The sequence below is a fragment of the Salvelinus sp. IW2-2015 genome, linkage group LG9 (assembly GCF_002910315.2).
Source record: "Salvelinus sp. IW2-2015 linkage group LG9, ASM291031v2, whole genome shotgun sequence".
Lineage (NCBI taxonomy): Eukaryota > Metazoa > Chordata > Actinopteri > Salmoniformes > Salmonidae > Salvelinus > Salvelinus sp. IW2-2015.
Window position 1 is genome coordinate 19,511,195 of NC_036849.1, and position 25,659 is coordinate 19,536,853.

General features: G+C 44.7%; 1 protein-coding gene across 1 annotated transcript in view; it reads left to right on the plus strand.

Moving 5' to 3' along the window:
* Positions 1 to 2,450: 2,450 nt before the first annotated feature.
* The window catches only part of LOC111968766 (formin-like), a 55,057-nt gene continuing 31,848 nt past the window's right edge, over positions 2,451 to 25,659 (plus strand). Inside the window, 8 exon segments of the mRNA XM_023994625.2 lie at positions 2,451 to 5,287; positions 5,616 to 5,736; positions 9,294 to 9,355; positions 10,918 to 11,360; positions 11,362 to 11,394; positions 11,396 to 11,599; positions 15,556 to 15,697; positions 22,881 to 22,968. Coding sequence (XP_023850393.2) covers positions 3,347 to 5,287; positions 5,616 to 5,736; positions 9,294 to 9,355; positions 10,918 to 11,360; positions 11,362 to 11,394; positions 11,396 to 11,599; positions 15,556 to 15,697; positions 22,881 to 22,968 — 3,034 coding nt within the window. The 5' untranslated portion in view covers positions 2,451 to 3,346.

Sequence of the window (25,659 nt, forward strand, 5' to 3'; positions counted from 1 at the left end):
CGACCTCATGGCTTGGTTTTCGCTCTGACATGCACTGTCAACTGTGGGACCTTATATAGACAGATGTGTGCCTTTCCAAATCTTGTCCAATCAATAGAATTTGTTCTAGAAACATCTCAAGGATGATCAATGGAAACAAGATGCACCGGAGCTCAATTTCGAGTCTCATAGCAAAGGGTTTGAATACTTATGTAAATAAGGTATTTCTGTTTTTGTTTTTTCATACATTTGCAAGAATTTCTAAAACCTATTTTTGATTTGTCATTATGGGGTATTGTGTGTAGATCGATGAGGGAAAAAATTATTTAATCAATTTTAGAATAAGGCTGTAATGTAACAAAATGTGGAAAAATGCTTTCCAAATGCACTGTAAAATGTAACAACTTAACAATTCCTGTGTCTGTCTGTCAAGATTCCATCATGCCATTTGACTAGATTTGAAGGGTAGATTATTGTGTTTTGGGTGTGGTTGTGTGTCAGTTGTGACATAGCATAGTTTAATCAAAAGACACTCCCTGATCTTTGTTGTAGCATATCATAACAAAAGTAACCTGTCTCTGGTTTTACCTCTAGACTAGTGGTAGACTGTCTCAACATGAAGATACCCACATACTCATGTGTGGTGTGGCCTACGCTGGCATTGTAGTCATGGCATCCATTGTGGTGACTTAAATGCCATGGCATCCATTGTGGTGACTTGTTTTTCAAGTCACTTGTTACTTGATTGATAGACTGCTTTTCAACCATTGTACAGTAGTTGTGGTTAGGGCTGGGAATTGCCAGCGACGTCATGATGCAATATTTTAATGATACTTAGGTCCTGATACGATATGTATTATGATTCTCACGATTCTATATGTATTGTGATTCGATACTGTGCTAAAAACACTAGTTGTAGTCAGTGGGAGATTTAAAGAAGAACCTCCTTACTGTCACTGTTACTCAGCTCCTCTCAGCCCTTCAATACAGGGTAAGTCGTGCTGAGGCCTGGCTATGCGGCTAGCTGATGGATTTACACTTAGTAAATTAAACACCAATGTGTAACGAATGTCGTCGGGAGAAGGAGAAGAGGACCACGGTGCAGCGTAGTAAGTATTCATAATACTTTTAATAAATACGAACACTTGAACAAAAAACGACAAACGAACAGTTCTGCAGGTGCAATAAACAAAACAGAAAATAACTACCCACCAAGCACAGGTGGGAATGAGGCTACCTAAGTATGGTTCTCAATCAGAAACAGCGATAGACAGCTGCCTCTGATCGAGAACCACACCAGGCCAAACACCTAGAAATACAAAACATAGAACAAAACATAGAATGCCCACCCCAACTCACGCCCTGACCAAACCAAAATAGAGACATAAACAAGGAACTAAGGTCAGGGTGTGACACAATGCTATTGATTTGATTACATAATGGGCTTCGCTCCAGGCTTGACAGCCACTGACTGACTATCTGTGGATTTGTTTTAAACCCCAGAAGATCAGAAATAATGTTTAAGTACAATAATAGTATTTTCTAATACATTATAAATATGATTATCTAATATATTATTAATGTTTACTAATGGCATGTTTTTGTCTTTGAACACAAACTGCATGTCTGGTTTGGTATGGGGCTCTAAATCACATTGACAACCATTGGTAATTCTTAATATTCCTATGTCTGAAGGAATGCATTGAGCAGTGAACATTGGCTGCCAACTATGGCCTTAGTAGGGCTTTGAGCACCCTCTGAAAGTTAAATGACCAAGCAGCCCTAATTTCACCAAGTACTTTTCAGGCCTCTGTGCTCTGTTTTGTGCTAAAATCTGTCAAGTGGTAGTGCACATTGTGTTCAAATAAAAGTTGCTTGGTGCTAGATAGATTGTTGAACCCATCGTACCTCTTTGAAGCAGCAGGTTTTGTATACTATACATATTGTAGTGTTGCTTGTCTGTGTACACTCAATATAAACTCACTGTACTAGAAAACTTGTGTGATGATTTGTATGTTTGCAGTTTATGATTTAGTGTCAAGACAAATCTTATCTAACGATATTCACACTATGAGATGAGGTAATTGAGACCTATTTTCTTCTCACCAAACTGTAGCAGCGTTAGCCCCTTGACATTAGCGGAGCTACTGACGGCACAAGATTGCAGTGTTGGTCAGGGCTGGTCAGGTCTGGGCAGCAGCAGCAGACTGACTAATCACTACAGCTTAAGCCCTATGCTGTAATAGTACAGAGAGCAAAGAGCAGAGTAACACGGGGCTGGATCTCCCCTGCGCTCCACCTGACCATCAGGAGATTAGCTAGCTAACTAGCTAGCAGCCCCACTTTTACACTGCACTCAGAGAGCACAGCGCTAATCAACAGAGAGCTCCAGCTACCCATGGCTGCCATTTGCGGAAGTAAGAAGGAGTAACCGGACACCTGTGCTGCCTGCTGCCACAGTTCCCTCCCAGGCAGGGCGGGGGGAGGCGGGGCCAGACCGGATAGACCAGTGTGCCGCATTCCTTTCCAACCTGGAGGCTTTTCTCAGGAACACAGAGATCTTCTGTACACATATACACACAGGGAGAGAGGGGAAAGAACCATGCCAGGAGGGCAACTCGGACAGTAGCTCTGACTCAGGTCTCTGTATCTACACATATAGTAGGAGAGGAGTATTGGAACCTTCCGGGCCAAATTCAAATAACTTGTTCCGTTGTTTTCCTGAGAAACTGAGAATTTGTTTCTCCTTGATTCCCAGGGAGATTATTCCGGGACATGCTTCCTGCCTCTGAACAGTTTGACTTGACCGGGCACGTCATTGGAATTCTGCTCTACAAAACTGGAAGTTCTGGAACTCTGGAAAATGCAGAGTAGAGGCTGTTTGTGATTGAAGAAAGTTGTCTATTCACAGCACAGCAAGGTTTTGTGTTGCCAAACGGGATTACAGGATAGCAGGGGTTATAGCTGGAGCCCTCCTGGAGAGGGTAAGAAGAGCTAGGGGATTTGTCCTCACAAAGGCCTTTTGTTCATTGGAACCAGTAGAAGTGGACACAGTTTGGCAGGTTAGACAGCTGGAGGTGTAGAGATGAGCCTTTTGTGACACTCTGAATGGACACACTGTACTGGGGTAGCCTTTCTACCTGGCTGGCTGACTACATTTTAGTAATTTAGTAGACACTCTTATCCAGAGCGACTTTAAATACCTTGCGCAAGGGGCAAATCAACAGATTTTTCACCTAGTCGGCTCAGGGAATCGAACCAGCAACCTTTTGGTTACTGGCCCAACGCTCTTAACGCTAGGCTACCTGCCGACCCAGAGTTCACTGCCCGAAGTACATGCTACAGTGCAGTTAAGGGCTCTGTGAAAATGGACAGTGTAAGTAATAACTCTGAGGGTCAGGGGAAGCAGCAATCCAATTTGTTCCGCAATAAGAAATCCACTATGTTTACACGTGGGGACAAGACTGAGCCTCAGAGGCTGGCGGGAGAGACTGCGGTGCTGACGGCTTTCAGGACCCTGTCTGATGAAGAGAACGATCTCACAGGGGTCAGTGATCAAAGTGCCCTGGATGTTATCAGTGATGTGAGGGGTATGAGTGTGGTACTTCATAACAGAGAGGCCACCTTCCTTTATACTGAGGACAGGATTGAATCATGGGAGAATGAGTCCAGTAGCTTTGTGACCTCTCCTAACGCAGGCCAGGTGTCTGTTTCCACGGCCGACCCAGGTCTGGTCCAGGTTACAATGGTGGAGATCTGTAGCGACACAGAGATGGAAGATGAGGAGGGGATCAGCAGCCTCAGCCAATCGGACAAGCATGACGCCCCTGGAATGTTCTTCCCACCTGACAATGACCAGTGGGCAGTGGCAGTGTTCGATGATAACAAGGGTCAGCTGCCACCCGTTGGCCCAGTGAGAGGTGCCATTGAGACAGACTTAAAGCTGCCTGTGTTTAAGCCACATAGTCTTGTGGAGGGATCCCTCAAAGACACCTCTGTTCTGTACTCTGCGAGGTTTATGGGCAGATCTAACAGTGGGACAGATCTTGGACTGCTCTCCTCTGTCTCCAAAACACAAGTGCCTGGAGACGGCTGCAGCACCGACCTCTACACTGATCCCAGGCCTGTGGAGGTGGGTGTGGATGCAGCAGCCATGGGTACCAAGGGGTCCAGCCATCATCACCACAAAGTAGCCAAAGGCGTCAGCACCAGCCAGGAAGTATTGGGCCTTACTGACATGTGTGCTGGAGACAACTCTGCAGTGGCTTCACTTCTTAACTTGTCTCGTACCTCTGAACCACAGAAATCAGAGCATGCAGCAGATGACACTGCCTTGCAGTCAGGACAGCCAGAGGACCAAGATTCTGGACAGAGGAGGGAGATTTTGGGGGAAAACACTGGAACTGAGGAGCATAAAGATCATGTCCACTGCCTGGACTCCCCCTCCACCCTCTCTGAGTCAAAGCCACCTGAAGCAGCAGAGACATCTTCTCGTAGCCTGGAGAAGCAGCCTGACACTGAAGTAAGAAAAGGTATTTTAAGGACTGGTCTGGCCGTGTCGCGTGTTCCTGGAGAGTCCCCAACTGACAGCCAGCCAAGTGCCACTCCTGTCTCTGTCTCACCCAGGGGCCAAGGCGACATGCCTGTCAAAAGGAGGCCTGACACAGACTCACCCTCCGCCTCCCCCTCCAGTGGAACAGTCTCCTCCCATGCCCCCTCCTTCCAGCTGCCTGCCCTGTTCAGTGGACTGCGGGTTCTGAAGAAAGGGGCTGTGGGGGAGGAGAGGGAGACCGTGTCTGAGATCAAACAGAGAGATGCTGACCTGGCCCTTCTGAGCCTGAAGAAGACCGTCAACAAAGCCAATAACTTCCCTGAGCAGATCACCTCCAGTAGCCGCACCCCCAAAAAACGTCCCGAGCCCAAACATGTGTCTGAGACCAAGGGTCATCTCCTGGGGCAGCTCAACCAGCTGCTCAACCTTGACGGGACCAAGGCCGAGGACAAGCCGGACCCACTGCTAGAGCTCAGAGACAGGGAGCCTGAGAGGGGGGAGGAGGGGGCGACAGACCAGGGTCCAGAGCTGATCCCCACCACCCCACCAGCAGACAACAGGAAAGCCTCAGACACAACATTAAACACTTTTAAGAGTCTCTTCAGCTCCAAACCTGCTAAAAGGGATACAGCGGATCCTGTGGATTTAGAGGCTGTCAAGAAAAAAAATAAAAGTGAGAAGGAGCTGCTGAAATCCATCTTTGAGAGAACCTCCAAGTCTCCCAGCAGTGAGCAAAAATGTCCAGCGGAGTCTAAAGTATGTACTGTTTGTGTCTAACTCAAAGGTTTATTCCTTCTGTATTTTATAGAACCCTATTGTTTGTTTGTTCTCAGATCATCAAGGTTTTGAAATGTAGGAATGTAGAGCCATTTGAAGTGTATGTTGTGTTTTGTTGTGACCTGCAAGGCAGACAGGACAGTAGGGTATTAGTTTTGGTCATGATCTTGATTTGAGATGTTCTCATGTCTTATCGCATGTTGACTTTTCAGTCAGATTGCAGATACTCTTATCCTGGGCACCAACTGTTCTGTAAGTCTGTATGTTCTGTGTTAATTGAGGAATGATCTGCTGTCTTTCCTCCCAGTCTGAGATCACCTCCCCTACAGACAGTGAGGACCGGACCCCCGGGCGGCTCCAGGCCATCTGGCCCCCGCCCAAGCCCAAGGATGAGGAGGAGAAGGTGGGGCTCAGGTACACCGAGGCAGGTAAGGACCTGCGCCATCCTGGAGCTTACTCTACACTGCATCTAAAGTATCATACAATGTCCTGTTAAGAAATGCATGTATGCTGTTGTCTGCCTTAACTAATTCTCACAAGACAAGATAGTCTTAACAAAAGTAAACTGAGTGGCTCCTCCCTGTTTTATCCAGGGCAGGCGCTCTCCTTACATAATCGGTCTATTTAGTCTAACTGTGAGGTGACACAAACATGTAGTGCAGCCCTGCTGGTATCTACAGAGCCAGCTAATCCCAGTGACAGGGTGTAAGATAACCCTTAAATCCATTTAAAGCAGGAACGCACTGAAACCTTCCCTCCACAGTTATGCTGCTGTCTGTTGAGACGTCTGGTAGAATCACACAGTATAGTGGATCTTTGGGAGGTAGTTTGGGGATAGGCTGGGGGTGGGCAGCCTGCCATTCTCTCAGCCTGTCTCTCTTTGAAGAAGAATACTCACACAAATAGGGTAAAGGCACAGAGGACTCCAAATAGGCTGATATAATAACATTACAGCGAGAAATTCATTTATCTTAATGTGTTGGTTGCAGAAAACCTGCTGTACTGGAGTAGAGCAAGTATGTGGCAGCTATATCAGGCCATCTCATGGAGTTTGGAAGGTTGAGGAAAACATGTTTACGTGTGTGTGTGTGCACATCCATATACTATAGACACGCACCCATGCTGTAGGCACGCACCCACACACACACCATTACCATTACCTCTCGTGCTTTCACTCTCTCAGAATTTTAGCCTTGAAACAGCATTGTCTATTGTTTACCACGATGGGCCCGATGATGGGTCTGGTTACCATCAAGTTATTTTCTATAGTTTAATCATTCCAAGTAGCAGTAACACAAACTTTAGGGGCTCAACAGGTAACATCTTCACTTATCTGTCACACATCATCTCTCATGTGAATTCCTCTTCACGTGCAGGTGAGTCTGGGAAGGGTATTTTTCCAGAAGTCCCAACATAAAATATATATTGCAATGCCATAATAAAAGTCTCAGATACACGTTACATGTTTCTGATTATATACTGAACAAAAAATATAAATGCAACATTAAACAAATTCAAAGATTTTACTCAGTTACAGTTCATATAAGGAAATCGGTCATTTGAAATAAATGCATTAAGCCCCAATTTATGGATTTCACATGACTGGGAATACAGATATCTTTATTTTTTCTAAGTAGGGGCGTGGATCAGAAAACCAGTCAGTATCTAGTGTGTCCACCATTTTCCTCATGCAGCACGAGACATTTCCTTCTCATAGAGTTGAGAACATCCCAAACATGCTCAATGGATGACATGTCTAGTGAGTATGCAGGCCATGGAAGAACTGGGACATTTTCAGCTTCCAGGAATTCTGTACAGATCTTTGCGACATTGGGCCATGCATTATGAGGCTGAAACATGAGGGAATGGCAGCAGATGAATGGCACAACAATGGGCCTCAGGATCTCGTCACGATATCTCTGTGCATTCAAATTGCCATCGATAAAATGCAATTGTGTTCATTGTCTGTAGCTAATGGCTGCCCATACCATAACCCCACCTCCACCACGGGGCACTGTTCACAACATTGACATCAGTAAACTGCTCGCCAACACAAAGCCATGCACACTGTGTGCCGTCTACCCGGTACAGTTGAAACCAGGATTCATCCATGAAGAGCACACTTTTCCAGCTTGCCAGTGGCCATCGAAGGCGAGCATTTGCCCACTGAAGTCAGTTACGAAGCCATGGTGAGGACGACAAGCACGCAGATGAGCGTCCCTGAGATGCTTTCTGACAGTTTGTGCAGAAACTCTTCGTTTGTGCAAGCCCACAGTTTCATCAACTCTCCGGGTGGCTGGTCTCAGACGATCGTGCAGGCGAAGAAGCCAGATGTGGAGGTCCTGGGCTGGTGTTGTTACACATGGTCTGCGCTTGTGAGGCCGGTTGGACGTACTGCCAAATTCTCTAAAGCGACGTTGGTAGAGAAATTAACATTACATTCTCTGGCAACAGCTCTGGTGGACATTCCTGCAGTTAGTATTCCAATTTTGCACAATCCCTCAAAACTTCAGACATCTGTGGCATTGTGTTGTGTGACAAAACTGCACATTTTAGAGTGGCCCTTTATTGTCCCCAGCAGAAGGTGCACCTGTGTAATGATCATGTTGTTTAATCAGCTTATTGATATGCCACACCTGTCAGGTGAATGGATTATCTTGGCAAGGAGACATGCTCACTAACAGGGATGTAAACAAATTTGTGTAATTTGTTTTAACAAAATTATATTTTTGTGAGTATGGAACATTTCTGGAATCTTTTATTTCAGCTCATGAAACATGGGACCAACACTTTACATGTTGCATTTTTATATATTTTTCAGTATAAAATATATATTTCTTATTCTAAAACCATGACTACACATACATACTTTAAAACACCAAAAAAGCATACTGTGATATCCCCTCTACAACAGATTGCTTAGCGCAAATATCTTTACTGCTGAGTGTGCTAACTTGTTCATACTGCCAAAACCTCTTTATATAGTTCACTGCACAATTAGATGAAAAAAAAACTATTTTGATGTGGTTGTCGAAGACATTCTTATTCTCATATACACTGAGTGTACAAAACATTAAAATATTATAAATTGAAGTGCCTTTGAACGGGTTATGGTAGTAGGTGCCAGGTGTACCGGTTTGTGTCAAGAACTGCAACTCTGCAGGGTTTTTCACACTCAACAGTTTCCCGTGTGTATCAAGAATGGTCCACCACCCAAAGGACATTCAGCCAACTTGAGACAACTGTGGGAAGCACTCGGGTCAACATGGGCCAGCATCCCTGTGGAACACTTTCAACATCTTGTAAGGTCCATGCCCCGACGAACTGAGGCTGTTCTGAGGGCAAAAGGAGGGTTGCAACTCAATATTAGGAAGGTGTTCTTAATGTTTTCACTCTCAGTGTATGTTGACCTTATAAACTATATATTACTGTAGTTTACTGTGGGATAACGAGGCAACATAAATAAAGCAGTCTTTGAAAATTCAATATCTTTCACGGTACCAGCAAGGACATTAAAAACAGGTTGGTTTAGTTTCCTAAATAGGCGCTTTTACTGGCATAGCTGTAACTGATCCACCCTACAGTAACTGTTGTCAGATGTTACTGTTGTCTTAAAAAGTAGATTCATGTCCTTTATTGTTCTTCAAGTGGTCCGTCGAGACAAAGGCATGTCTCTTTTGTCTCTCAACATCAAGAGGAGAAGATGATGTTTTACTGCCATATTAGTTACCCCTGCAATGCTAGGTTAATCTTGTGTGCATGTCACTATTTTACTAGTTAATGCATGATCACAGAGTAAATGATCTCATGAATGGCCAGTACATCTGATGGCTTTTGAAAGTGTCATCTCTGGCAGACATTAAAATAACCCTTCGAACTAATATGACATTTGAGATGGTCTTATGCTGTGTAATTGTATTTATGTATAAATATTTATTACATTATGGTGTACTACAGTAAGTGTATGTGCTCTTTCCCCTCACAGAGCACCAGGCTGCCCTCTTACAGCTGAAGAGAGAATGCAAAGAGGAGGTGGAGAAAGTACATGTAAGTTAATCTCCTTGTTCGAAGCAGTTCACTACATATAGTTCCTACTGGTTTCAGCGCTGGGGTTTGTTTCAATCAAGAGAGAAAGAGAGGTCTGCAAATGTAGTCACCTCACCATGTCCTCCTGGAATGTAATAACAAAGTAACTTATAGTTAGTGAACCCAGGAAACTGCAGTTTTCTTCAGAGACACTAGATGTCACCAATCAACCACAGAAGCAAAGCCAACCTGTGTCTTTAGTGACTGGATTTTCCACGCTTGATGTCTGAGCTTGTCCCATAGTGTAGTTAACACTTCTCCTCATCACTATAGAACACTTACAGCCTTTAGTGTCTATCTAAATGTTAAAGGCCTCACCTGTTGGGCTTATTCAAAACAGTATGTCAAAGTGGGTCTGGTGTCATCTTTTGACTCCTTCAAATGGTCATTTCAACTAAAGCATCTCAGTAATTGACACACCTCTGTGGCATAACACTGTTGTCAGTCCCAAGGTTTTGTCAGCATAGAAATGATCAAATGTGTTTGACTCTGTTTGAATGATAGTGCTCACCTCCAGTAGGACAGACCACATTCACATTTGATATGCGGTCAGCATTGATTCTGGAAGCTGTGATGTCCTCATATGAAATAAGATCACCATTTACAACCTGGATGCTGGATGCACACATATCTAATTTACTGAACTGTCTCTCTCCAACTGGAAATGTCTCCATTATTTCTTGTAAGATCTAGTTTTGAGTTCACCCTATGAATTTAGTCGATTCCACTGAAGCACTATAACACATTGTTTGTTCAACTGAGCCACCAGTGCCAAGGTGGTGCAACTGAAAACAGTATTTCAAATAGTTTCTCACAGGTCTCAGTGGAGTAGTCAAATGTGTTGGTTATGTTTTCTCTGTCTTCCAAGAACAGCCTGAGATTAATAAGTATGCATGTCAAAACATGCCAGATGATAGAGCAAACTGTTGACTTTATTTATGGAACTATTCTTTTGAAGATCAAGTTTATTGGAGCAAAGTGACTGGAAAGTGTGTCTTAAAATGACTATTATTACAGCAGTGCCGATTCAGCAGATATAGGTTACTCTGTCTTCCTCTGTGTGTTACCCTGTCATTTGTCCCTGATCCCTTGCATTAGGCCATGATATTGACACTCCTAAATATGTAGTTAAACCATGAGAAAGGATAGAAACGTGCCTAACACATTTTCCTAGCTGACCACATGCTAACAAGGAACATGTGTCAGATACATACCAAAATATTTTCCTTTTCACTTTTCCTCAAGTTTGTCTGGATTGTGTTGATGTTTGAAACGTCAATCAACATCCAGCTTATTAGCTCTTCATTATGTTGTCAGTCATTGTACTTTTTGGTTGGCAATGAAATATTGGAATGAAAATAAATGGGCATTATGTTAGAAATTACTACATTTCATCTCATGAAGGTCATGATGAACATTTTGAGTCACCCAGGGGTCTTTTTGGAGCCCCACAGTATGTGATTCTGTTTCATATGGCTGAGTGGGATGTTTCTGACTTATCTCTGTGCTCCTGCTCCACACAGGCAGACTTTGAGCTCCAGATCTTCCAGGTGCGAGGGGAGCATGCTGTCGCCATGTCCCATCTGGAGGGAGTCATCTGCATGATGCAGACAGACCGTCAACAGGCCTTCAGCCTGGGCCACGAGAGGGGCGAGCTCCGTGAGGCCTGCGTGTCCACCGAGGACGACCTGCCTCCCAAAACTTTTCGGAATGTCTGCATCCAGACAGACAGGGAGACCTTCCTCAGGACCCCCGAGGGTGAGGCCAGCCGGTCCGGTCTCAGCCCCAGCCAGAACGTGCCTAAGAAACTCAACCTGAGTCTGCATGGAGGAGCATCAGGACTCCCCGGCCCAGCTCCCCCGCCCCCTCCTCCCCTCCCTGGCCAATCAGGACCGCCTCCACCTCCTCCTCCTCCACCTCCACCTCCCCCTCCCCCGTTACCTGGCAACATGGGGCCACCGCCTCCACCCCTCTCCAGGTTTTGGTCCCCCACCTTTCCCCTCCCCCTCCTCCGGGGTTACCTGGAGCTGGCCCTCCCCTTCCTCCCCCTCCACCTGGGTGTGGCCCACCCCCTCCTCCTGGGGGTGGATTATTTGGGTTTGGGTTCGGCCAGGCAGCAGAGAAGGCCCCAAGGAAACCTGCGTTGGAACCTGCTACTCCCATGAAGCCTCTATACTGGACGAGGATACAGATCCAAGACAATAAGTATGTACTACTTCTATAGCCCATTCACAAGCTTTATTATCATCCCTGTCTCCCCAGTGTGTCACTGCCATCCAGTACAGAGACACTCTGGATGAGGACAGGTGCCCCAGTGAGATGTAGTGGATTATTCAGCTAATTTCCAGTGGCTGTGGTTTGTACTGCTGGATACCAGGCTCCCAGCTTTATGGCCTTGTATTTCTATGGCTGGATTAGTAGAGGAAGTTGACTTGTGGTTCACACTCTCTGGTCCTGGCTAATGGTGGAGGGTTGAGTGGGCCACAGCGGTTTCATGTCTGCTAAAAAGTTTACAGGAGAACAGAATTAAACAGGACTCTTAACTGTAACAAGTTTTTGGGCTAATGGACATTATGAGGGGAAATACAGTACACTTTGAAATAAGGCCAGGTCAACGAACAAATGTGAAGATATACACAATTTGACTGTGTACACAGAGCAGGCTTTATGAGGAACCTGTAATAGGAAGGAATAGTTAACACTAGTGTTTCCCCTAGGATTTCTTTCAGCAAATTTAGCAGGGGATTATTGGAACCTTCGTGCGGGGGGGGGGGGGGGGGGGGTACATCTTCTACATGCATATAGGGGAAATGCATACATGACATATAGGGGAATGGCATACATGATATACAATGCCTTTGGAAATTATTCAGATCCCTTAACTTTTTCCACATTTTGTTAGGTTATAACCTTATTCTAAAATGGATGAAATAAATAACTCAGCAATCTACACACAATGCCCCATGATGACAAAGCGAAAACAGGTTTTTAGAAATGTGTGCAAATTTATTACAAATAAAAAACAGAAATAACTTATTTACATATGTATTCAGACCCTTTGCTATGAGACTCAAAATTGAGCTCAGGTGCATCCTGTTTCCATTGATCATCCTTGAGATGTTTCTACAACTTGATTGGAGTCCACCTGTGGTAAATTCAATTGATTGGACATGATTTGGAAAGGCACCCACCTGTCAATATAAGGTCCTACAGTTGACAGTGCATGTCAGGGCAGAAGCCACTAAAGGCACAATACAACCAGCTTGGAGTTTGCCAAAAGGCGAAAGATTCTCTGGTCTGATGAAAACAAGATTGAACACTTTGGCCTGATTGCCAAGCGTCACGTCTGGATGAAACCAGGCACAATCCCTACGGTGAAGCATGGTGGTGGCACCATCATGCTGTGGGGATGTTCTCCGTGGCAGGGACTGGGAGACTAGGCAGGATCGAGGCAAAGATGAACGGAGATAAGTCCAGAGCGATCCTTTTTGAAAACCTGCTCCAGAGCCCTAAGGACCTCAGACTGGGGTGAAGGTTCACCTTCCAACAGGACAACGACCCTAAGCACACAGCCAAGACAATGCAGGAGTGACTTCGGGACAATTCTCTGAATGTTGTTGAGTGGCCCAGCCAGAGCCCAGACTTGAACCCGATCGAACATCTCTGGAGAGACATGAAAATAGCTGTGCAGCAACACTCCTTATCCAACCTGACAGAGCTTGAGAGGATCTGCAGAGAAGAATGGGAAAAACTCACCAAATACACGTGTGCCAAGCTTGTAACGGCATACCCGAGAAGACTCCATTCTGTAATCTACTGCCAAAGGCGCTTCAACAAAGTACTGAGTAAAATGTCTGAATACTTATGTAAATGTGATATTTCAGTTTTTTATTTTTTAAAATAAATTAGCTACAATTTATAAAAACCTGTTTTTGCATTGTCATTATGGGGTATTATGTGTAGATTGATGAGGGGAAAAAACAATTTAATTAATTTTAGAATAAGGCTGTCACGTAACAAAATGTGGAAAAAGTCAAGGGGTCAGAATACTTTCCGAATGCACTATATAGGGGAATTGCATACATGTCATATAGGGGAATTGTATACATGACATATAGGGGATTGAATACATGACATATAGGGGATTGAATACATGACATATAGGGAAATTGCATGCATGACTTATAGGGGATTGCATACATGACATATAGGGGAAATGCATAAATGACAATACAGGCATGATCCGGTCGTTTATAAATGTTGTCTACCGTGGAAGGCTTTGTGGAGTTTATGTAGATTTACTTTCCCAACATTTTCTGACATTGTTTTCTCCACTGCAGCATGCTGGAGTCAGTCAGAGCCCATTGCATGGAGTTATTTGAGTTGGTCCCTGTGAAGGCAGTATGAAATGAAAGGGTGGATTTTCAGGAGTAACATTATGTTCTTGGTTAAAGCCTTTTCTGGGCTGTCCCAGACAGATACTTTCACCACCGCTGTGGGAAGCCAATAGCAAATAGGACCCAATTGGACTCACTTCACCCTAATTGAGTCTCTGGCTATGTGGTTGATTGCTGTGGTATTTCAGCCATGACTAGCTTGCCAACTTTTTAGAATGTTTGTTGAGTTCACTTTGTCTCCACAGTTGTAAAATGTCTCCTATCTGGAGGAACAGCCCGGGCCTGCCAAACCCTGACCTCATGACTGGACAGTAGAGAGAACCCAAACACATTTAAGGCATATCTACTGTATATACAGTATGGATACAGTGCTTTAACCTACATCTACAGAAGCAGTGTAAAAAGTGTCAAACAGTAGGCCTATTACATTTTACAAAGGGATCCTTTATAGAAAGTTGCTAAATCATGCAACATTACACAGTAGTATCAGTAGATCAGCTCTACTTTGAAAGTTAACATGACCTGTTATACACTGAGTATACAAAACATTAAGAACACCTGCTCTTTCCATGACATACTGACCAGGTGAATCCAGGTGAAAGCTATGATCCCTTATTCATGTCACTTGTTAAATCGAGGGTGAATGGGCAAGACAAAATATGTAAGTGCCTTTGAACAGAGTACGGTTGTAGGTGCCAGGCACACCGGTTTGTGTCAAGAACTGCAACGCTGCTAGGTTTTTCATGCTCAACAGTTTCCGGTGTATATCAAGAATGGTCCACCACCCAAAGGATATCCAGCCGACTTGACACAACTGTGGGAAGCATTGGAGTCAACATGTGCCAGCATCCCTGTGGAACACTTGACACCTTGTAGTCCATGCCCCCCAAAAATTGAGGCTGTTCTGAGGGCAAAAAGAGGGGTGCATCTCAATATTAGGAAGGTGTTCCTAATGTTTGGTATACTCAGTGTACATACAGTAACTCTGCTCACGTGGGTGGGTCCTGATGAACCTGTCTCAATAAACCTGCTGCCTGTGAAGCTGCCTGACCTGGGCTATAAACAGACTGAGTTATGGCTGACTTCATCTTCCTCTCCCTGCATTATCAGAGACTAGGAGGCTGGATCACGTATCATGCCGAGTCTAAGGCCACTGCACTGTCTGACCCAAGGGGTAGTTGTCTTCTGTGAGTTAAAAGAGGAATGGAAAGTAATGGTAGCAGAGCAGGGCTGAACTCTGGAAGACTCCTGTACAGAGACATCTTCAGACTCCCTCTCTGTTTGCTTTCAGCGTTACCCAGCAACAGAGGAAACAGAATACCTCCTATCTTCCTGGTAGTTTATTTGAAATGCTCCGTTAGTGCTGAAATCTCACATCTCAAACTCAGGGACACTTAACTCACATGATTTTCAGAAGCCTCAGTCATAAATGTCACTTTATTAAAAAGTGGAAATGCATTCTTCAAATTCTCACTCCAGCAAACGTCTGCTATAAATCAAAAGATGGAAGTAAACACTGGACAGCCCGAGTAAACATCAAATAAACTGCTTCATATCTGTTTATCTCTGTCACAGGACAATTTGTACTGAGCAGTCCACTAGCTATTCTACTTTTCCCAAGAAGTCACCTCTGTAACACACTCTTCTTTCATCACAGTAACACTGTCACTAAAGAGGGTTTTATGTTGAATTGGGGTGCTCCTCAGCATATAGAAGAGTATCTCTCCCCCAGCCCCAGACTAAAAGCTTGTCTCTTGTTTCCAGTAATAATACACTGTGGGGTTCTCTGGAGGAGCCAGACATCGTAGACACCAAGGAGTTTGAGGACCTGTTCTCCAAGGCCACTCTGCAGCCAAAGAAGAAGCCCCTTTCAGACACCTATGAGAAGAAGGCCAAGACTAAGAAGGTTGGTTTAACTCATACATTCTCTTCTCTCCCCCATGCTGCTGCTATTATATTGTGTTGGCTCCTACTGTTTTTCCTCTCTCAGGAGGAGCATCTTAAATATCTTGGGCTTGGAAAGTGATGAGTGCTATTGGACTTTCCATGCAGGGACCCATATGCTGTAACTCTAAAGCTGTTATCAGTAACGATGACACACTATATTTGGCATGGCACTTTGTAATTCTCAGACACCTGTCTTCTCTAAAGAAAATGCTTTGTCATTGTAATGGTGTTTAATTGCTACCACACGAGGGCGTTAGTGGCACATTTAAATTCATATTTCCTTTACTAGAGTTTCCTCGTCAATATTAGGAATGATTGAGATTAGGTAGTCAGAAAGAAAATATTGACATAAACACATTTTTGAGGACATTATTACTGTTACTCCAGTAAGAGCATCTGCTAAATGAGTACAATGGTGTCAGCAGATTATCCCGTATTCTCCAACCCTAGACCACTTACCTCTGGAACATTCCTTTAAGAGCTCTGCTGAATTAGCCCAAGTAAGGATCCCAGCCTTACATGGAGTCTAATCTAGAAAGAACACAAAGTGTGCAAGGAGTAAACCGCTCCCCTCCCTTTTCTCCTCTTACTCCCAACTGTCCAATTCCTGGTGATTGGTGTAGCCAGCTCTTGGGCTAGGTCAAAGTAAGCTATCAGGTGGCAGTGAGTTCAGTTCTCTTCTCCTCTCTCTGGCTCTGTGAATGGAAGCAGAGCTGAGTAGAATCCACCTTTCGAAGACCTTCTGCTTACACTTCACAATCAGCTGCAGACTAAACTGTTCTATGCCATGGCTTGGAATGTTCTTTGGATTGTACTTTCAACTAAGTTTGATAGTTATTTTCCTACTGAACCTGGTCATAGTTATTGTTTGAGAGAAATTATAGAACATGCACAATTACTAATGTTTTCCTGTGCTAATGCAGCTTGGTCAGATATCAATGTGAGCTAGGAAGCTGACTTAGGGGCCAGCCAGTCCTGCAGGCAGGGTCAATGAGACAGAAGACAGTTGGCAGGACTGATTTACAATCCAGAATGATTTACAGGAGCAGTTAGAGTCAACCCAGCTAACAACAAACGTTCCCACAACTTTAGAGAGCATTCCCTTAAGGGTCTCATTAGGTCATTAACTAACGTTTTCATGAGAATGTTCCTGTGATGTGCAAGGAATGTTTGCAAGAGACCCTTCCCTTAATGTCAAATAGAACTTATCCAGAATGTGGTTACCATGTTCTCAGAACTAAGATATTAATGTTATAGACACAATTCATGCAATGTGGCAAAAACATTAATGTGGCAAATTTTCTGTGGGTTAGGAGAATATTCCATTAATGTCCCACCACACATACATTACCAGTCAAAAGTTTGGACACACCTACTCATTCAAGGGTTTTTCTTTATTTTTACTATTTTCTACATTGTAGAATAATAGTGAAGACATCAAAACTATGAAATAACACATATGGAATCATGTAGTAACCAAAAAAGTATTAAACAAATCAAAATATATTTGAGATTTGAGATTCTTCAAAGTTGCCTTGATGACAGCTTTGCACACTCTTGGCGTTCTCTCAACCAGCTTCATGAGGTAGTCACCTGGGATGCATTTCAATAAACAGGTGTGCCTTGTTAAAAGTTAATTTATGGAATTTCTTTCCTTATTAATGCGTTTGAGCCAATCAGTTGTGTTGTGACAAGGTAGGGATGGTATACAGAATATAGCCCTATTTGGTAAAAGACCAAGTTCATATTATGGCAAGAACAGCTAAAATAAGCTAAGAGAAACGACAGTCCATCATTACTTTAAGACATGAAGGTCAGTCAATCCGGAAAATGTCAAGAACTTTTAAAGTTTCTTCAAGTGCAGTTGCAAAAACCATTAAGCTCTATGATGAAACTGGCTCTCATGAGGACCACTACAGGAAAGGAAGACCCAGAGTTACCTGCAGAGGATATGTTCATTAGAGTTAACTGCACCTCAGATTGCAGCCCAAATAAAAGTAACAGACACATCTCAACATCAACTGTTCAGAGGAGACTGCGTGAATCAGGCCTTCATGGTCGAGATGCTGCAAAGAAACCACTACTAAAAGACACCAATAATAAGAAGAGACTTGCTTGGGGCAAGAAACACGAGCAATGGACATTAGACCGGTGGAAATCTGCCCTTTGGTCTGATGAGTCCAAATTTGAGATTTTTGTTTCCAACCGCATGTCTTTGTGAGATGCAGAGTAGGTGAACGGATGATCTCAGCATGTGTGGTTCCCACCGTGAAGCATGGAGGAGGAGGTGTGGTGGTGTGGGGTGCTTTGCTGGTGACACTGTCCATGATTTATTTAGAATTCAAGGCACACTTAACCATCATGGCTACCACAACATTCTGCATCGATATGCCATGCGATCTGGTTTGCGCTTAGTGGGACTATCATTTGTTTTTCAACAGGACAATGACCCAAAACACACCTCCAGGCTGTGTAAGGGTTATTTGACTAAGAAGGAGAGTGATGGTGCTGCATCAGATGACCTGACCTCCGCAATCACCCGACCTCAACCCAATTGAGATGGTTTGGGATGAGTTGGACCGCAAAGTCAAGGAAAAGAAGCCAACAAGTGCTCAGCATATCTGGGAACCCCTTCAAGACTGTTGGAAAATTCCTCATGAATCTGGTTGAGAGAATGCCAAGTGTGTGCAAAGCTGTCATCAAGGCAAACGGTGGCTACTTTGAAGAATCTAAAATATATTTTGATTTGTTTAACACTTTTTTGGTTACTACATGATTTCATATGTGTTATTTCATAGTTTTGATGTCTTCACTATTATTCTACAATGTAGAAAATAGTAAAAATATAGAAAAACCCTTGAATGAGTAGGTGTGTCCAAACTTTTGACTGGTACTGTACACAGAACATGGTTGCCATGTTCTCAGAATGTAATATATTAGTGTTCTAGACACATTTCATGGGAACATTGCAAGAACATTCATGTGTCCAGTTTTCTGAGGGTTAGGAGAATATTCCACCAACGTTCCACCAAACATACGCCAAAACATGCTAGAAAGGTTTTCAGAAGGTTTTTGCTATCATAGATCGAATGTTCCCCTAACAATCGGAAAACAGGACACTCAAACATTAGGGGAACATTACGATAATGTTCTCTTCCTAGAATTGATAGCTGTGAAGTGCCTTGCTCAAAGGCACAATGCCAGATGTTTCACCTAGTCGGCTCGTGGATTTGAACCAGCGACCTTTAGTTTACTGGCCCAACGCCTTAATCGCTAACTTAAGCCACCCTGGAGTCTCTCTGTGGCTATCTGAGTTGGATCAAATTTTTGTGGGTTCAGAGTGACCAGACTGGATGGATACACCCACACTGAGGCCTCTACAGTGGACTGGAGCCTTGACAGATTGATGACAATGTGTATGGATTGGGAAGGGGACAGTCTGGGCTAGTGGACGATTTTTAACTGCTTGGACGCCACATTCAGTGCCATGGGGTTAGTGGGAATGCTGACACACACGGCTGCAGGAGTGCAGAGTTGCAGCATTGGACTTGACAACAACATGGGGCCTGAGCATTGGCCTGAGCTGTGTGGGCACAAATGCACATAACCCATTAGAAATGGGAATACTTTTCTTATTTGAGATAGTAGATACAGTATGTGGTATAGATATCCATGAGCAGTGAGCTGTACTAGGGGCCGTACTATACTCAGGCCAGAGACAGCAGCCTGTGTTCAGCTATGATTACTTGGAGACACTACCACAACTGTGGAAAGGGTTGGCTACAGCCCCTTGGCACTCGAACACATTTAGAAGGGTCAGCTAAACAAAAGTAACTTGTTTACTGCTTCATCTTTTATCCCTAAAAGTTTATCTTCCAACGTTCAAACTCTCTGAATCATCGTCTGTTGATAGGTTCCCAGAAGTACTGGCTCTGACTAGACAAAGGAGGGGGGAGAGGGGGATGGAGAATGGGGAAGAGAGGAGAGTGGAAAGGCGGAGGAGATGAGGATGGAGAGGGGGGAGGGAAGGGAAGGGAGAAGGAGAGGTGGTCTGGAATGAGGGGAGCTGGATAGAGGTGGTGGGGGGAGCAGACTGTCATCCAGCTAGCTAACAGACAGAGCCAGACAGGGCCTGTGGAGACATGGGGTCAATCAAGAGCGCTGTCTTGCCTTACTCTGCAATATCTTCCCCCGAGGAGATTTGACAAGCCAATAGTCCTGTCCTGGCCTCACCACCACACCGATACGGCTCTACACGACACAGAGACAAGTAATTCAATCTCTGCCCTGTAGTCGTCTCCATCAACTTTATGAAGAGCAGCTACACTCTGCACACATGATGGTTTTCACTGTAGTAAGCATGTTCGCCGTAGGGCACACAGTGGTGTGTGTGATGACAGAACACCTATACATGCCTGACGCACTTGTAACTTATTTAGAAAGTATTGCCAGATCAGATAACACCTGTGGCCCTAGTCGGGGGTGTGATGGGGGGGAATGAATGGAGTGTGTATGTGCATTATGGAGATTAGCCATTTTTCTCCCATCCCTCCTAATGCACAACTCTACATACAGGACCCTAAGTGGAAGTTGGGGCGGTAAGGGAATGGTAGAGGGGTGAGTCTGTACATGGGAGTGCTAATCTGTATCATGTGTTCAATACAACTGAAAGCTGCTGTTTTCTCTGGAGGCCTTTTTCTTTCCCGCCACTGATTATCATATCAAAGCAGCAGAGATGACATGCAGGGGAATGAGCTCTCTGTCAGCCTCCACAGTCCACACCAGACCAGACTGGGGGTAATTGTAGCCATGTGGGGCTGGAGGAGATGAGATGACACCTGTAGGGGCATTTGAAGTGGAAAGGAGAGGATGCGCGTGGCGCTGCATATTGGGTGTGAGGATAATGAGCTACAGGATCCGGGTGCTGTGCTGCGTTAAGGAGATGAGGAAACCCTGACAGCCCCCCACTCCCACCCACTGCCCCCCTGCCCTGCGTTTACACCAGTAATACAGCCTGTGTAAACATTGCACAGCAATTCCCACCACCCATGGATCTCTGTAAAACAAATAGTGGCTTTAATTTGTTCAGACCTAACGTCTTTAGGGATGACATAATCGTTCACACTGGGGTTTATTAAAGGCGTATTTTGAGTGTTGAGTGGGAGAGTGGTTGTAAGATTTGCAGAACGTTGTGTGGGAATGTTGATCATTCAGTGGAGGGTGTTATTGATGTGTTCTCTTGATCCATTTATTATTGTAACGTATCTCCAGGGTGGGTGAACTCTGACAGGGTTGGCTCCTAGTCACCTGTATAGCTGCCTGCCGCCTCAGCCATGGCTGTGTAAACTATCAGCTCTCTGATGAACCTGGTGCCCTCTCCCCAACACCAGCCACCTGTATAGCTGCCTGCCGCCTCAGCCATGGCTGTGTAAACTATCAGCTCTCTGATGAACCTGGTGCCCTCTCCCCAACACCAGCCACCTGTATAGCTGCCTGCCGCCTCAGCCATGGCTGTGTAAACTATCAGCTCTCTGATGAACCTGGTGCCCTCTCCCCAACACCAGCCACCTGTATAGCTGCCTGCCGCCTCAGCCATGGCTGTGTAAACTATCAGCTCTCTGATGAACCTGGTGCCCTCTCCCCAACACCAGCCACCTGTATAGCTGCCTGCCGCCTCAGCCATGGCTGTGTAAACTATCAGCTCTCTGATGAACCTGGTGCCCTCTCCCCAACACCAGCCACCTGCTACTGCTCAAAGCACTCCCTCTTCCTTTTGTTATTTTAATCTTCCTTTCAGTGTCAAACCAATGTCTCCTCTATATTTCAAGTGTTTTTTTGGTCTGCTGGAAGGACTTCACCTTGACTTGGACTGGTGGGTAGTTCTCCCAGTGTCCACTGGATGTAGCTGTTATATTCATCATGGGTTTCTAACAGAGCTCTCAGCATCAGCATCAGAACGTTCCTTCCTTATGTGCTTGAGAGTAAGCATCCAGGCTTGTTCCTCCAGATCAGTTGTAATTTCTCAGTAAGTGAACTAGTCAGGCTAATTGGTGCTTCTGGGGCCACAGCGAGTGGCCAGGGTTCCTGGGAAGGTTTTAGTGTGGGCCGAACAGTGCAGTTCATTAAAGGTGTTGGGAAGGCCTCTCACTCTGCCAGCTTCCCCTCTCATGTCCCCATACAGGGAGATCCTCAGTGATAATAGTAATGACGTGGAAGCAGTATGCATCTTACCTTCTGTAATGCAATACTCACTTCTAAGGCTTCTGCTCCTTGGTTCCCACTGGATGGCCCAGTAGCTGATGCAGTAATAACGGCCAGTGCTTCCTAATGAAGAAGGCTGAGACATTAAGTTTTAGAGCTGGGCTTTACCTTGCCAAAACTGTTTCTAGCTTAATGGGTAATTCAGTAATAAGTAATTGTGACCATGTGTAGGCACAAATACAAATCCTGTGAATTTATAGTTTATAGTTTGTTATAAAAAATAAAAATGCTCTTCCAGACTGAAAAGATGTCCTTTTATGGTTTACTTTTTTACTTTCCTGTGGCTTTATGTTTCCGACTATATCATGCACTTTTAACGAGGGACTTTTTCTCTATACTCTGTGCTCTGTATTGTTAGTGATGTCATTCGATAAATCCTGCTGTCTGTGGCGTGTGGGTTTCTATCCTCACTGTCTCTCAGCCTGTTATCATGGACCGTGAAGGATTATGACACTGTGTAGATTAGTGTGGCTTAAGGGTCAATCCAGACGCTCCACAGAGATGTTAGAATGGCTCCTCTCTAGAGCACTCCTTCTCTCCCCTCCCAGAGTCAATCTATCTTCAAGTGTTCTTGCTCTGGGAAGTGACTAACTGATACTTTCTTCTGGCCTCTCTGGGAAAAAGACTGTGGATGATGTTAACCTGTGTCCCTGTTTCATCTGAATATATCATATTATATCATATGCTAGTATTCTAGTAAAATAAATCTTATTAGTTGAATTTAAGAATAACTGCTGTTCTGCATCTTATCAACTGTATAAACTGTGCCACTTCAGTCACATGGTAATGGTGATCAAATAGAGGATGTGTAATCCAATGGAATTCTCACTCTTCAATGTAATCACTGTGATTAAAATATGATGTTTATGTCTTTTCTGCAGATTATCAAGCTGCTGGATGGGAAACGTTCCCAAGCAGTCGGCATCCTCATCTCAAGTCTACACCTTGAAATGAAGGACATTCAGAAAGGTGAGCGCATACAAATAGGAATTCCTTAACTGTGTTAAAACCACGCTGTTTGGTGCGTTATTACTGGAGGATATTGTCTATATTACTGACAACCTGTCATTTCCTCTCCGTCCAACAGTCATTTTTTCAATTAAATAGTGATAAACTTCAGTTACAATCCTATTTTCACCTGATTAGAAAATATGCTTAAATGCCATAAAAATGATGAAAGTAGTTATTTTAGAAAGAAGAAATGTTGAAGCCCGCTGCAAATTGTTTCCTGCCTCTTGACAGACCCTAATGTGTGAATAGTTCCACTTTTATAGATGAAGTTGTGTTTCATGTCGAATGTGGAAGATTTCCAAGTTTTCCAGACTAGTGCCCCCAGTTTCCCAGACTAGTACATAATGTTGTGAGTGAACAGCATTGGAATGAAATTAGCCATTTTTGCAATTCTGTCTCGCCAGATTCAATCGTTCATGCACTGGTCAAAATCACATCAATATTTTCCTTCTTGCACTAAAGAGGAGTGGAGTATTTGGTTGTGTATGTGTATTTGACTGCACATGTTTATGTATGTGAATGGGGCGGGGAATGTCTGAGGCAGCGCTTAGGCGTGCATGGGTTAGGGCCGTTGGTGACAGCCCGGGTGCACTGGGTTGATACTGGGACTGGGACTGGGAGTGGAGCGCCTGGCAGTCTGAGCATGCGGCCAGCCTGGCAGATTTGTTTATTGTTGCCAGTGACGGTTTCCACCGCCTAATGGGAGCGACACCCTGCTAATGATCTGAGTGTGTATAAATCCACCTTCGCAGTCAGCAGACACAGCACCGCCACATAAAAACGCTTGCCCAATGCAAACCAAACAACACATTGGGCCAAGCTGCCATTTTTGGTTGTGATATTTTTTTCTCTCTCCTTCTCCCTCTGTCAGTGTCGAGGTAAAGAACCCCCAATAAAAGAGTCTGCTCTCTCCCAGCGTGAGCCTGCTTCCTACAGCCTTAATGGGAGGTGTAGGTGAAATGGACAATTTGAATCTGACAATGCAGCAGAGCAGCTTAATAAGCAGTTCTAAGGGCCCTGGTCCTAAGCCTCGCCTGCTTGCCTGCCCTTTGTTGGCAAATTAAAAGGACATGGGACATGTCATGTAATTACAGCCACTTGGGAGTGAGGGGAGGCAGGGGTTTGGTGGCCCAGGGCAGGGAGAGGGAAGAGTGGGGGCCAACGGAGGGCTTGAACCTGACTGGGGGACCTCCTGGGCCACCGCAGTTCAAGGCACACCACACACACCCTGAGCGATGGGTGTGAAGTGAAGGGAAAGGGAGTGAGGTGGCGACAGGGTTCCTTTGATCTCACGGTGTGGAGAGATATCCGGGCCTGGCCTCCTTTGGCTCAGAGCACTGTGCTGCACTGCGCTGCGGCCCCCCTTTGGTGTGTGATTGACGGGTGCATGGCGGGCCTTAAGTAATCCACTCTATTAAGAGGTAGGAAATGGCCCTCCAGCTCCAGCCTGCTATCCAGCATACTCTCCACTTTGATCCATCATTTTGGGCTGCCCTGCTGCCTCAGCTGGTCGTAGGGGCTTGGGGAAGCTGTGGACATCATTGGAAGAATGCTTGGATTCTGGGATGCAGAACTATTTCTTCTTATTTTGGAGGCACTGTGTGGAGATAGAAGTTGACATGTCTTAATGACTCCAGGGGTGTCGCTGTATACAGTACAGTCATGTGCTTTTGGCTCGACTTCCCTGGTGGTTCTTTGCTAGTCATGCGACTGTGAGACATGACACAGCCACAGTGGTGTAGAGAGGGGCTTGTTTCCACTCTCACTGGGTCTGTTCTGGGCTGATCTGAGTGCAGGCGTCGCTCTGCAGTCGACAGCTAACAGCACTCAGATCCATATCGCCATTGAGACCAGGAGCCATCCCTCCCAGTCTGCCCCCTCCTTCCCTCTCTCCTCCCTGACCTGTACCCAGCCATAAAGCTGTGACTCCTCTTTCTGAGACACTGAGCAGAGCTCTCCCTCTTACTTTCTTTCTCTCTCGCACTGCTGTTAAGCAGGGGTGAAAGTAGATCAAATGTCTTCCTGGTACGGGGACCTCCTACAGTGTGTGTGAACGCACTTTGTCATTTTCATGGGCCTAATCACAGAATTACATATAGAATCATTTTTTATTTAATAGGGTCTCTATGGGCCTAATAGGAAAGATTTGTCTTTTTACATTGACTTTTACACTTGTGCGGCAATCAACATGATAAAAGAATCCCCTCTAAATCTGTCCGTTTTTTTCATGGGCTGCATCTCAATCCACCACGTCCGTCTATGTGGGCTTTCCGCATCTGTGGCTAAGCTACAGCGCTGTTTGTCAGACCAGGACACATCCCGAAAATCGATATTCTTCCGAAAATGTCTGTAGTGTCTGAAGAGGTTAGCCTACTAACAATGGAAGGATGACAATCTTACGAACACAATGATGTACTCCGTTTTGTTCTGTGACCCCCCACAAGTGTCACAGGATTTGTCTGAAGGTAACCCATACAAATTAATGGAAGTATGGAAGTAGTTTTATGACATTTCAAAACGAGGACGTTTAGGGACCAGGGAGGTTCCAAATTACTTAAGGAAGTTTGTCCGGTTTTAAGGAAGTTAGGCCAGTTAGGCTGGTTTTAAGGAAGTTTGTCCGGTTTTAAGGAAGTTTGGTCAGTTTTAAGG